Below are 13,385 nucleotides of genomic sequence, written 5' to 3'. Positions count from 1 at the left end.
GAGCTTGATCCACCAGAAATTGACCAGTCTGCACTACAGTGGCAATGCTACTGTAAACAGTAACCGATACATGACGTGCAACACACAAAAAAAGTATATTTCATTGGTACGAAATTCTAGTGGATGCTGAGTATGTACAGTCTGTGAATTAAGGCTTATACTTTTTCTTTTGTGCCTCCATAAATGTTCATGTCATGAGTGTCATGTCATTTATGCCAGTGGCACATTCGAGTCTGTTCCCACTTACATGTGTGTTTAGGGACCTGCCCTTCAGGCTCTCCATCGCTGTGATACATTTCAGTGCCCTCCTGTCTTTCACAGCTGCCCTGCTGAGGGAAGAATGGGAAGTCACACACACGTCTCAGTAGGCCCTTACCAGTGACAGCAAGTGGGTCAGGGACATACATGCCTCTGTGTGTGTTTGTGTGTGCCCATTTGCGTGTGTTCTTGCCTCTGTCTGAGTACACTGTACAGCATGTGGGTGTGTGAATGCATGTGTGCATGTTGGTATGGTGTGTGATTGTTTGTGTGCACGTGTGAGTGTGTATTAGTGTGTGCGTTAGTGTGAGGGTGTGTTCTCGGTGCTTTTATCATAGCAGCCAGCAGCTGGACTGTGGCAGATGCACTTATGTCTCTGAACAGAGGGGGGGGGCGGGATCAGCTGGACTCTCTCGGATGGCCTCTCTCTTCCCCCTCTCTCCGTTGGCCTATACTCCCACTGGACCCACTCATAAAACCCCAGGCCCCACATATGAGACCTTAGACTCCCTTAGAGACAACCAGATTGGCCCCAACATGAAACTCTGCCTGCTGGGTCATTTTTGAGCAACTGTTCCTCTTCTAGTCACAGTACTGTGCATTCATTATTTGTCATGTTGTATCATGGTGATATCTTGCTGGTATACTGCTTACAGAATTACAACACCCCAGGTTTGCCTAGTTCACAAGACTCCATTTCTGATTTACCATCTCTTAAAGTATGTGGGTATGTGTTGTAAATGTGTTTAACTAGAACACTGTATTTGTACAGTATGTTTCTTTCTCAATTGATAGGAGTGTCATTGAATAGGTGAGGCTGAAAGGCCTGGTATTGACAGTGGTTAAGTCACATAGGTAGCAGTGGCCACAGTTCAAGTCACTATTAGTCACCTCAACCAATTCATCAACATTTGAACCTGTGTATATTCTAGCATCCTTTCCAGCTTGGAATTCAATAAAAATGTATATCAAGAAGAAAGCCACATGTGTTCTTGACAAAGCTACAGTCTGTTTGTACTGCATATCTCCACAAAAAGACCACAGCCAGATAACTTTTTATGAGCATATGTTTTTTTCTTGTTCAAATTAATTGGAGAGTGTCATAGAATCATCTTCAACATTAGAATAGGAACAAAGAATGTCAAAAGCACTCTTCACAGCTAATACCAAGGCAAACCATAACAACACTAAATAGCATGTCAAGATTTCACAAGACTGCTAGTAGAAGTAAGTTTTAAAATATCTTGTCTGAATTGTTCTTGTGTACTAAATTCCTTAATCCATGTCTTCTGGCCCCTCTATGGTAAAGGAGGCTTGGTGTTCCTCCTGCTTAAAACCCATTCCAAACTATACCTGCTTTTCTGATTTGACTGGAGCTGAACGACTGATTTTAATCTGTCTGAGCGGTTGCCTGTGTGCTTCTGGTCGGCTGCTGAACAAGACATTCTGTATGCAACAGGCTGGTGGGGCGAGAGTGTGGTGATGTCAGTTTGCATCCTCTCCTGATCCCGATGATGCGCGCGCTTGGCTGCTGTTGTTAGGGTGAGCCGTTCCCACTGGAGCGAGGAACGCTTTTGCCCCCAGGGGACGTTTGGGAAACGAGCTGAGATTCGGTTGGGCTGGAGGTTGGCATGTTTGCTGCACATCTTTTTTTTCTCTATTCTGTCATCCACCACCGGTCGCAGAGACCCTTCCAACCAGGCAGCTTAAGCCACACCCCTCATCATCAGGGAAGAGGGAGTCACCTGATCCTGCCTTGCTTCTGGCCAACAGGCAGAGCAGATGTGTTGGTGTTAACTGCCTATATTCCTAGCCAAAAAGAACTTGTGCTTCATCAAAAATGACAGTCGATGAAAGAAAGGAAAACAAATCAGTCAGGATTTCCCCTTAGCTTGACATGTCACTTTTTAGAAAGCATGTGATTGTTTTTGTGAAGTGGTTCATTAATGTCAGTTAATGTCAATTGTGTCTCTCTGGAGGCTCCTAAATTGGTTGTGCAGGCATGGACTAAGCGTTGAATGATTTCCCACATGATTGTGTGGTGAGGCCGCAGGTGAAGTGGAATATGAGCACCAAGAACCACAAGGTCCCTGCACAGGTAGGGTGCAATTAGCAATCAGAACCAGAAAAGGCAATCAGATGATTATATAATCCTATCGAGATTTTTGTCATTAAGCTCAACAGTAAAAGCATTGACTACAATGTTTTTCTCAGCGTGAAAACCACAATCTATTTTGTAATTTATGAGCAAGATCCAAGTCACCACCTCTACGATTTTCATTGACAAGGACGGCCCTCCAGGACCATCGACTGAGTTGGCACTAGCCATAGTGACTTTACATCTGTAATGAGAATTCTGTTTGCACGGCCGATTGCACTTCGAATTGCATTGTTCCTCACTTTAAACTTTGCTTTATTTCCACTTGTATGTGGATATAGTTATAGTTAATGCTTTGTTGATTCATTTTTGTACTCTTTATACATCTTATCTTTATATATGGCTGCCACGTTGTTTACCAGAGCACTGTCACTCTATATTTGATGAATGAAATGACTGATGATGAGAAAGGTGGCTGAAGTCATGAAGACTTGATGCATAACACATTGGTCAGGTACAAAACTGCAGGCTGCAGATAGACTGCTCTCTACTGCTCAGATAATGTACTACAGGCCGTTTGTGAGAGGTTACAGAAGTACACCAGCATTCTGCATAACCTATGCTGTACCAGATCAACAAAAACCACAGCACTAGAGCCTGGCAGAGGTTGCTACTTAGTGTATGCTTTTAATAGATCTTCTGCTGCTTTCCACCAGTCCAAGTCTGTACTGGGCATGCTCAGAACAGCAGGGAGTCACTCTGCCTCTGCCACCATGGCAACCCCAAGGGACACTGATTGGAGATCTTTTAGAGGTGCTCCAACATTAATAATATCAAATGTCACATCTGATTTTGACCGAGAGATAGCCATCAGCAAATGACAAACAGGATTGGCACTTTTAGAACTGTGAGGAAAATAACTATTTTCTTCTAGCACATTCTGTGCATACAACACAATCATGACAAACACAAACAGATGTGTTAGACATAAACCATACGATCCTGCCTCCGCATGACAGATGTTGCACAGCACTGGTGTGTCTGAATGGTGCCGTCACAAAAAACTCAGGCCAGATCTGTGAGCCTGCCGTTGTTGCCAGGCCACTCAGCGATCTCACTCACCTCTGGTCAAGAGGACATGGCCAGGGAACTGAGCGCTGCCAGGCACAGTAGTCTGAGAGCTTTATGCTACATGGTGCTATTATTACTCTGCCATGGACATCCTGTGGGAGTGCAACCACATGCACTTCGTGACTGCTCATAACCTCACTGACCTCCTTCTTAAAAATGCAAAGCAATGTGGGTAGAGTGAAACATCAACCTGGGATTAACTTTAGTTCATGAAGATGTTTTGGAAGCTGCTTTTTCCTTGGTGTAGGGAATTTTGGTTGAACTACAATTGGTTCTATGAGGATATTGAGTTGTTCTCGACATTAATTTGACCTACTTACATTTGAAGAATGGACAGGCCTTAAAATACGTTACTTACCTGCATTATGGCATCTTTGCAAAGCTCATCGTTCATCTGTCTGGTCAGCAACCCTTGGTCATCCTGTTCAAACTAGCCAGCAGGTCTCAATAAAGAACCATTGTCAGTGTCAACAACACTGGCATCACTCATTATCCCATTGTTGCTCATTAACCTTAACAAAAGTATGTGATCTCTTCATAGCAGTTAGAACTATACACTCATGCATGACAAATAAAGCCATTCGGAGAGTAACACGTACATAAACAATAGACAAAAAGTACTTATTAACGGTAGCCTTCTAACATTGCGATAAATGACACTTAACCTATATGGACTGGTCTGTGAAGTAAATGCAAGGAAGGCTGTGTTGCTGAATAAACTGTACCTACATTTATCAGTTGTCACTGGGATCCACGCTGCTTAAACAAGTCACGTGCACTAGGCATTGTGTAATGTAACAAGAAGTGAATTACAGTGCAGCACTGTATTTGCCAAGCCTAACAGCAACTAACTCAAGATGTGATAATGCGTCAGCTCCGCGCCACAATTGGCTACCCCTTGAAATAGTCTACTAACACCCATCACTGTTGATTATAACACTAGCCTCCTGCTCTGCTATTTACCTGTTACAGTAATCAAGTCATTTAACTTTGTTGTGAGCATGACAAAGATGTGTGAAGTGTTGTCAGTTGGTTTTGCACTGTTCATGATTATGTTCTCCCCATTGACTTTGGTGTGAAAATACCTGGCGTGATTATCATTGACATTTTACTGTAAACTTGTTTAATTCTGTTAAATGCAGACTCATTCACTAAACTATCAAGCCAAAGTCTCTTTGATGATGGTGTTGTGTGTGTTTGTGTGGGCCTTTATTACCACACATTGTCAGTACAAGCAGAACACTGCAGGCAATTACAGTCTAGTAAACATACTACTGCAGTTGAAAATATATAATATCAATATATTAATAATAGCTCAAATTGAATCTATTAGTATCTTAGCTGTTTTTCCTCCTAAAATGAACATACACACAGACACACAAAGGTACAAACGTACTGCCGTATGATCCCTGCTTCTCATGGTCTTGCCTTATCTCCTTCTCTATGCTGTACATTTCACCGACCATGGCCTCATGGTCCCTGTGTACCGGCCCCCTGCCCTCAGACCTCTCTGATAACAGTGTAAAAGTAGAAGAGCTTTGACACCTCGCCTTGAAGGAGCCAACACTGACCTTTCATAGACCAACCGATCCAAGGCTACGTTTCTCACTGGTCAGCATTTGCTGCAGCATGCTGACCGGCCATCACCTCGAGATGAAGTGACCTCCAGTGAAGTCAGAGCCATAGTCAGACAGGTAGAGGAGATAGGTGTAGTCAAATGATCTGTACGTCACCTGGGAGACACATAGAGAGACGTGTGTGTGGGGGGAAGAGAGGTAAGGAGGGAGAGAGAGAGAAAGAGAGGGGTAAAGGGAGGTAGAGAACAAGATAAAGTGAAAGAGAGAGATAGAAAGGGAGAGAGAGAGATGGAGGGAGAGGAAAAGAGTCCCAGGGTTGCAGATAGGAGTCCATGCCACAACTGGCATGATGAGAACATCTAAGTCCATCTCACCGCACAATGCCTCCAGTTACATAAGAAAGCAACACACTCAGCTGACAATTGGAGTTTGTTTTGCTTGTTTCGCCCAGCAGATCTGTTACATAGGACGATTTGAAAGTGAGATTCGGGTGATAAGCTGGGGTGAATATGTTCTCGGTTGAACTTGTAAGTTATAGCCTACCTTTTGTTGCCTCTCTATATGTAAAACATTGTCACCTTTTGATTGTGCTTTTGCAATTTCTCAGAGTGTAACTTGTAGAAACGCATGCTGACTCTCTTGCGCTTGGCTTCACAACAGAAGGGGCCTGTTAGTGAAACAGTAACTGATAGTGTGCAACAATGATCACTTCTAAGTGAGCGGGAGGCTGCCCAGTAATCTATGTCTCCAATGTAGCTATTTATACAACTCTGACCTTTTCCCCAATGTCTGTTTGTCTTCAAGAGAGAACGGCTACTCTGTGCCAAAGTGGCATACAGTAGCCACAAATGCCTCAACGTGGAGACTATCTGTGACAAAATGACTTACTGTGACAAGGGGCCTGGTTTTAAAGCAGTCACTTCTCAGACTGTTTTTTGGTTGCACACCTTTGTGTATTGCAGATTTCTATTTTGTGATGAGCCTGTGATTGCTTGCTCTCACATGAGAAATTCAATGAGAAATTCAATACCAATATTTGACAAAGCTTCTCGAGACTTGAAAGTACCTGGATTGATTGGGCCATTATCTGATAATACATCAAGGGTACTTGTAATCTTAACCAAAACCAATTGTTCACATAATTTTTTACCTTGTTTTACTTTTTGTCATTTTTTTACAAAATCGAATTATTTTGTGCTGAACTCTTCAGCACTTTGGATGGCACTGTGTGTCAGACAAAGAATGAACAAACAAGGGAAAAGCACATTTTCTGTATGTTCAGGCCATCAATTTCAAACTGAAAGAGGCCTGGAGATGGCCTGGGGAATCTGTATGCAAATATTCCAAACTATAGAAACAACATGTGACATAATTACATCATGGGATGCCCAAGATCATGTGACGGAATGTACTGTACTGGACGTCCTGATAGTTCCCACCTTTATGTATCATCACACAATCGTCTCTTGATAGACTTCGCTCTAAGTAAGTAAGTGTTAGTATGATAAATACTGGCATTCTTCCATATACCAGTCCCATACACAAGTATATACTTGATGAAACCAATTAACCAAGCAATACCAGAGTATACCGTGTAAATTCATGCTTTCACATTGACAACATTTCAACACTGTTGAAAAAGTACAACTTTCAAAACTTAGCTCAGACTCGCTGGAACATTTGAGCCGTTCTTGCTGGGAGGTGTGTTGCATAACAGGAAAGGTGGTGTTGTGCGAGGAGAACAGTGATAATAAGCCAGTCCTGGGGGAGATTGTCAGTCAGACCAACACCCCCAATGGTCCCTGCCAGATATAGACTTTGTTAGGGGTCAACAGCCTGGACATGCTAGATGTTCTGGTTTATCCAGCTTGAACAGCAATACCAGACAGTCTGCATTGGTGGGGTGAGTTGAGTCTCAGGGTGAATAAAACCATAAAATATAAGTCCTATTACACATTTTATAAAAAAAGGTGGATTTGTCTTCAAGTATTTGTATACAGGTAGAACGCTAGTGGGAATTATGTGTGTACAGTATGTGAAATGACGAATGTTTTTCGAAGATTTCTCATAAAATATTCATTCAGCCTAATGATATTTTTTGTAAAGAATCAAACCATGCACAGTACCATATTAACTGTAGTGTAGGTCTGAAGAACAGAGGAGGAGGTAGAAACAGGGGACCTTTTCCTTGGGCCAAAAAGCAGGTACACCACAGAGAATGATGAGAGCAGCAAGACACATGAGCCATGTATGTTGGAACTGTGGCTCTAAGAGGGACTTGCTGTTTGCACAGCCACCGACACGTCGCTGAGAGGAGAGGTTAAGATGCCTAACCCTGGAAATATAATGAGACACTAAACAACAAGTACATGGTGACAGAGAAGAGCACAGGGTTCAGCAAATGGGCACCACTTAGATTTCACAACATTGTAAATATTCGAAAAAGTCGGAGAATGGCTTTATATTGACAAAGAAATCCATACAACTTGTGTGCATTAGAAAGGGCTTTTATTCTTCTTCAATTGACCGTTAAGTCAGCTCAAATCACATCTGTTTAGCAGCGAATTATTTATTTATTCATATTATTATCACAATGGAGCAGCAACCAAGTTTGTCAACCAAGCACCAGGCAGATACATACTGAAAAAAGCATAATATACTTGATTGAACACGTAATTAATAAATCACATCGCAACAACAAAAAGGGTCTTCCAAATGAACATATATTGTGCTTATACACTGTAACATCACATGTAAGCTCAAGACTACTTCGAATAACATGACTTTCTACAATGACTACTGTTCAACTGAACGCCTAAGGTGAGCACCTAAATGTACTTTTCAACAAGAACTTTAAATCAAACAGCATCTTAAAAAATGCCCTCCCCCTCTTTGTCCAATTAACTCTACATTTCGTTCTGCTGGCCCAGTACATCGAAGCACATGATGATGGCCATGTCTTTGGAGGTCCCTCCAACACTGGCAGCCAGCTTCACCTGGGACACTCCGGCCCCGGTGAACACCTCCCCTTCCCACACCCTGCTCTTGTTGAGTTGCAGTTCCACCAGCTGCTCTGCCAGGACACTCACCCTCCGGGCCCCGGGGACCCTCACCCTGAAGTGGACCCAGGACAGGGGCTCCAACAGGCCCTGGCGGGGCTCCAGCAGCACGCTGCCCTTCCTCCAGGCTGCATAGGTGCAGGGGAACGGAGGCAAAGAACTCTCACAGGAGGTCCTCAGCACAAAGTCACACAGAGGGCTGAAGTCCTGGTTGGTGGAGGTTTTAGAATAGAGGCCCAGCTTGTAGACTCCTGACTCTGGCAGGGCGACGCTGACAGTGACCTTGCCGCTGTTGTGAGTGAAGAAGACGTGCCGGGAGAGGGGATGGCCTGGTCGCCTACGCTGGTCTTTGAAGAGAACAGCATGGAGCTCCAGGTCTGGTTGACTCTGGAAGGTGATGTTGCATTTGCCCTGCTGAGTACTTACTAAAGCTCCCGTGTGACTGAACTTGGACAGGCCGGCGGCCTGCGTCCGAATGCCAGGACCACAGGATGTGCTGAGGGAAGAGGGAAAGAGCTCATTGAGGTTGACAGCACCAGCCGCGCAGTGCAGGACGAAGTTGCCTACGTTCTGGAAGCCTTCTTGAGTCTGCTCGTAGTCCCTCACAAACACAGACAGCCGATAATAACCAAGGTAAGGACAGAGAACGTGACAGGTCAGCTTGTCTGGTTCTATCTGGGTTGCCAGACACCTCTTGGATGTGGACGGGTCAAGGCTTTTGTGGGTCAGCTCACACAGCATCATTAGCGGTCTGGAGGTCTGGAGATCCAGCTGGAGGGTTCCCGTCTCCAGGACCGCTGGTTCGGCCCCGTGGCTGCATCTGATCACTCCCAGGCTCTCTGTCGTTCTCTGCAGGCCCCAGGACACAAAAGGGTTCTCAGGGAGCTCCTCGGATGGCTTGGGCTCAGAACACTCCAGGAGGAAGGAGCAGACCCAGGTGAATGTCCCTGATGAGCTCCCAGGACGGGCGAAGATCATGACGTCGTAGGTTCCGCTGGCAGGGGGCATGAGCCGTAAGCTCATGGTGTCCTTGGTCACTGTGAGAAGGCCGGATGAGCTGCTGACCTGCACAGGCTCACTTGCACTACGCTGAGAGATCTGGTAGGTGAAGTCTACAGATTTGAGGAACTTTATGGACACAGAAGCCTCCCCATTCTCTGTCAAAACGGTCAATATACAAAGTTAATTCATATTTACTAGTGTATTGAATGCTAAAAGCCAAGGTAATGTAATTCTCTTCTCAGTGGGACTCTTAAGGTGTGATGACAGGTATAAAAACTGCTAACAACATTGTGTTACGTTTCCAAATGGGCCACTTTCATCACGTTTTAAAGTTAAAACTGTTCAATGTAACTGTGAAAACGTAAACAATAGCATACCATGTTAAAAGTGTGAATCTAAAAGTGTGCATGGTGAAGGCAGACCTGTTAAAAGCAGGAAGTGTTTGGGGTGCTGGAGGATCAGTTCCATCCTGTAGAACTCAGAGGTCCTGAGGACCCTCTTCTCAAACTCCTCCAAGGGGATAGGCACGTCCAGTAGCTGCCACTCTGCTTCATCTGGGCAGTGGGAGTTGATGAAGTCTTCTGGGTCTGTCAGGAAGTAGAAGTCATCGTACCTGGACCCAAAAAAGAAAATATTTATCAATAGACAGAAATATTCTGGAATTTAATTCAGTTGATCAATTCTGAAGGAATGGTGTTCAGATAACAGTATGTGCACAATTACAGAATAAGAAGGCAGGTAAAGTTACACACTGAAGAATGTCTGAATAAATTAATAAGAATGTTAGAAAGACTGCAATGGAGTTTTTACTCATATACTGTATACCAGCGGTCTTCAACCCTGGTCCTTAGGGGACCCCGGTCCTGCATGTTTTATATGTTTCCCTGCTCCAACACACCTGATTCAAATGAGTGGTTGTTACCAGGCTTCTGCTGAGCTAGATAACGACCCACTCATTTGAATCAGGTGTGTTGGAGCAGGGAAGTGTCAAAAACATACAAGACAGGGGGTCCCTGAGGACCAGGGTTGAAGACCTCTGGCATACAGTAGATGAGTAAAAACTCCATTGCAGTAGGATACAGCACAGGGGGAGAGATACATTTCCCTATGAAAAATAACATTGATACTGTGCGTCATGTTCCTGTCTAGTGCAGTCCTGGGTGTGTCTGTCAAGTCTGTGTTCCAGGTCACATACCCCAACACTCTGGTCCACGTCTTCCAGTTCACCTCCCAACCAGACACACCTGTTACCCATCCATCATTACTTGCACAGTTTATCTACCCTGGCTTCCCATAGACTCATCACCAGTTCAACGTTGTTAACTTGGTGGTCGTTGTTCTTTGCCTTGTCTAGTCTAAATCCAGTCTTTCCATTTCCAGGCCTGATCAAGATATGTGTTACATTCAAGATTATTAATCCGACTCTGTCTCTGCTTACTACAGACCTCATCGACCACCTTGTACCAATGCTGTTACCTCCTACCAACGGCTCCCTCCTCACTCCCTCCTGTGTAGCATCCACGGACCTTGCCTTCATCGTTACCCTCTGTGTCTGCAATAAACCTGGTTCATATCGCGTCAGCGTCTGAGTCTTGCATTTGGGTTCACCTGTCATTCCCCAGGCAGCCGGGATCATAACATTGTGGGTCCATTAACACCAGTATAGCTTCCATAGATCACAGTTTCGTATGTTTACCTCAGCCATCTTTACGCATCTGTTTTAGGATACAAATACTTATATTTTTGCCCACCTTAATACCATCAAGTTTATATGTAAAGTATGCCATGTATCACTGGACAGTGACAATTTCTGTCTTTCACCAGACCCTTGTACTGACCTCTTGATGAAGACTTTGTTGTCCATGTCAACCCTTCCTGCACCCCAGCATGCGTCCAGCAGGTACCAGTGCCCCCCCAGCAGCACAGCGTTCCACATGTGGCTCGACTTGCTGTTCTGGTAACTAAGGCCTTGCCGGTAACCAATGCCTTTTCCATGGCCCGATACCTCTTTACACTGGATTCCTGCTTCCCTATAGCAGAAGCAAAGGAAATAGTTTGAAGGAACTGGCTGGAGAGAAGCAGGTGAGTCAAGATTTATATTTTTTTCTCAAATTATTCGGTTTTGCATAATCTTACTGGCACATCTGTAGGCAGACACTGGAGTAACCACAGCAGACACCCCTGCCCGTCTCAACGACCCTCTCTGGTTCGCACAGCTTGTCCGTCAGACCCAGGTAACCACTCACGTCATACTCTGTCAAATGATCCCACCCACAAAAACATGATCAGGAACGATCAAAGATCAATTTATTTTTCAACGTTTTACAAATGTTCAGTACCTAGTTCATTATGTATTCAATAACCTTGGAAAGACCCCACTGTTAATATTGAGACTAGGAAAAAAAAACAAAGCCACTATGTAATTGTGAATGTAGATTGAACTATAATTGCCTAATCCTACTTTGTGACCACTGGGAGTTCTTCCCCATTTAGAGAGATAACAAGGGAGCGCTTATCATATGACAGACCAAACTGGACCACTGAAGCCGCAGTAGGTTTTCCATTTCAATTTCCAACCGACCCCAGTCCCCAGAGTTAGGATTAATGAATGTCTGTCTTAATGAACGGCTGTCCCAGTATGCTTGCACTGCAAGATCTGATCCTCTGGCAGCTGATCCTCTTGGCGAAGCTATCATGAATATACACAGGGAAAGTCCTTTAAGAAGATTGTTAAGACAGCTGGAATGGAAGGGTTTCAGTTGTGTTCCCAGTACGTGAATGGAATCAATGCCTTGACTTAAAGGGCTTCAGAGAAAAGCCTGCTAATGCATATCTTTTTATTGGCACAATGCTGTCCTGAGGAAGCTGTGTGTGTGTGCGTGGGGGGAGGGGGGGGGGTGCCTGTGTGTGTGTTTAGTAGTTGTGGTTCATTTACTGACCGATGTTTTGGCACAACCAGATCCAGATGGTTCTCACTTTCTCCATCTCGCTCAGTGCTCCTTCTGTGATGGCCTGGGTGATCATCTGAATGGAGAAGATGCCTTGACTACGCAGCTGCAATGATAAAAAAATATATACATATACATTCCCTTTGTGCTGCAGACACCCACACACCTCCACACGCACACATCATTCTCAGGAACCATCTGCTCACCGTTTTTCCAGTACTGATCGTGCGTGTGTCTATTTCACCGAAGACCTCAGAACTCGAGAAGAGTTCTTTTCGAAGTTTCCTCTTAGAGACTTGTGCATTCTGCCGTGTGCTTGCCTGGGTGGCGCTGGAATTCTCTCTGAGCTTTGGCTGCAGATGGGAGCTTGTGGTCTTCACTGTGCCTCCTCCATGCGTCTCCTCCCGCCTCGGCGTACTCTTCTTCACTTCCTTGCAGGAGCGTACGGAGCTCTCCGCTGACAGCTGCCGCTTGGCCAGGGGTCTGTGGGCTTCTAGCTCCATGGCCGCCCACTTCTGAAACACAGAGCTTTTGGTCTGGATCACGCTGGCGTCGGTGGTTGTGGAGATTGCGTGGCTTTTAACATTGTTGTTGTTCTTTTCAGTCAGCACCTCGAGTTTCCATTTCTGCTGGACCGCTGAAGGCCTGTCGTTGTTTGACAGAGTTGATGTGCTGTTAGGTAGGATCTTTATGGGTTTGGAGGCCATCTTCACACTGCTGTCTTCTGATTGGATAGTCTGACTGAAGGTATCTGGCGTGGCCACCAGGAAGGAATCTTCGTTGACTTTGACTTTTGTGTTATTGCTGTTGTTGCTATTGCACTGGAGAACATGGTTGATGGTAGAGGAACTGCATTGAACAGGTGGGGTTAGGTTGGATCTCTGTGGGTGAGAGACCTTGACTGATGCAATCTGAGGAACATCTCCCATTTCACTGTCTTTCTCTTTATGTCATAAACCGTTTTCTTGTCATAAACTTTGTGACAAGAAAACTGTAGAAAAGCAGGTGCAAAGTTGTTAAGACTCCCTACTTAAAAGGTGAGAAGAAGCTGAAGAAGAGGTGAAAATGACACATTAACAAATATTGGTACTTGAATTAAGTTGCAATTAAGATGTGAGAGGTGGAATATTATCACCTTAGAAATTGGGAGAATATGCATGGTGCAATATGCAAAGATTTTCCCTTCATATGCACAGACTTGTAGACATTATGCCAGAGATGACAAAATGGATGACATGTTAAACATGAAAGTAGATGATTGATGTACATAATGGAGGCATAATGAAAAAACAAAAATGTATAGCTGGTTCAG

The 13,385-nt window shown here is 44.5% G+C and overlaps 1 protein-coding gene across 1 annotated transcript; it reads right to left on the bottom strand.

The window, feature by feature from the left end:
- Positions 1–7,617: 7,617 nt before the first annotated feature.
- LOC146302560 (uncharacterized) lies at positions 7,618–13,002 on the bottom strand. Its single transcript, XM_084698217.1, has 6 exons — positions 12,280–13,002; positions 12,065–12,179; positions 11,262–11,379; positions 10,964–11,155; positions 9,548–9,738; positions 7,618–9,280 (listed from the first exon to the last, which is right to left on the bottom strand). Exons 1-6 carry the CDS (start codon positions 13,000–13,002, stop codon positions 7,971–7,973), a joined length of 2,649 nt encoding a protein of 882 aa, XP_084554343.1. The 3' UTR covers positions 7,618–7,970.
- Positions 13,003–13,385: the final 383 nt, after the last annotated feature.

The sequence above is a fragment of the Hypomesus nipponensis genome, chromosome 1 (assembly GCF_054491055.1).
Source record: "Hypomesus nipponensis isolate SF chromosome 1, ASM5449105v1, whole genome shotgun sequence".
NCBI lineage: Eukaryota > Metazoa > Chordata > Actinopteri > Osmeriformes > Osmeridae > Hypomesus > Hypomesus nipponensis.
The sequence above is the reverse complement of the archived record's forward strand: the minus strand, read 5'-3'. Positions and strand labels throughout refer to the sequence as shown.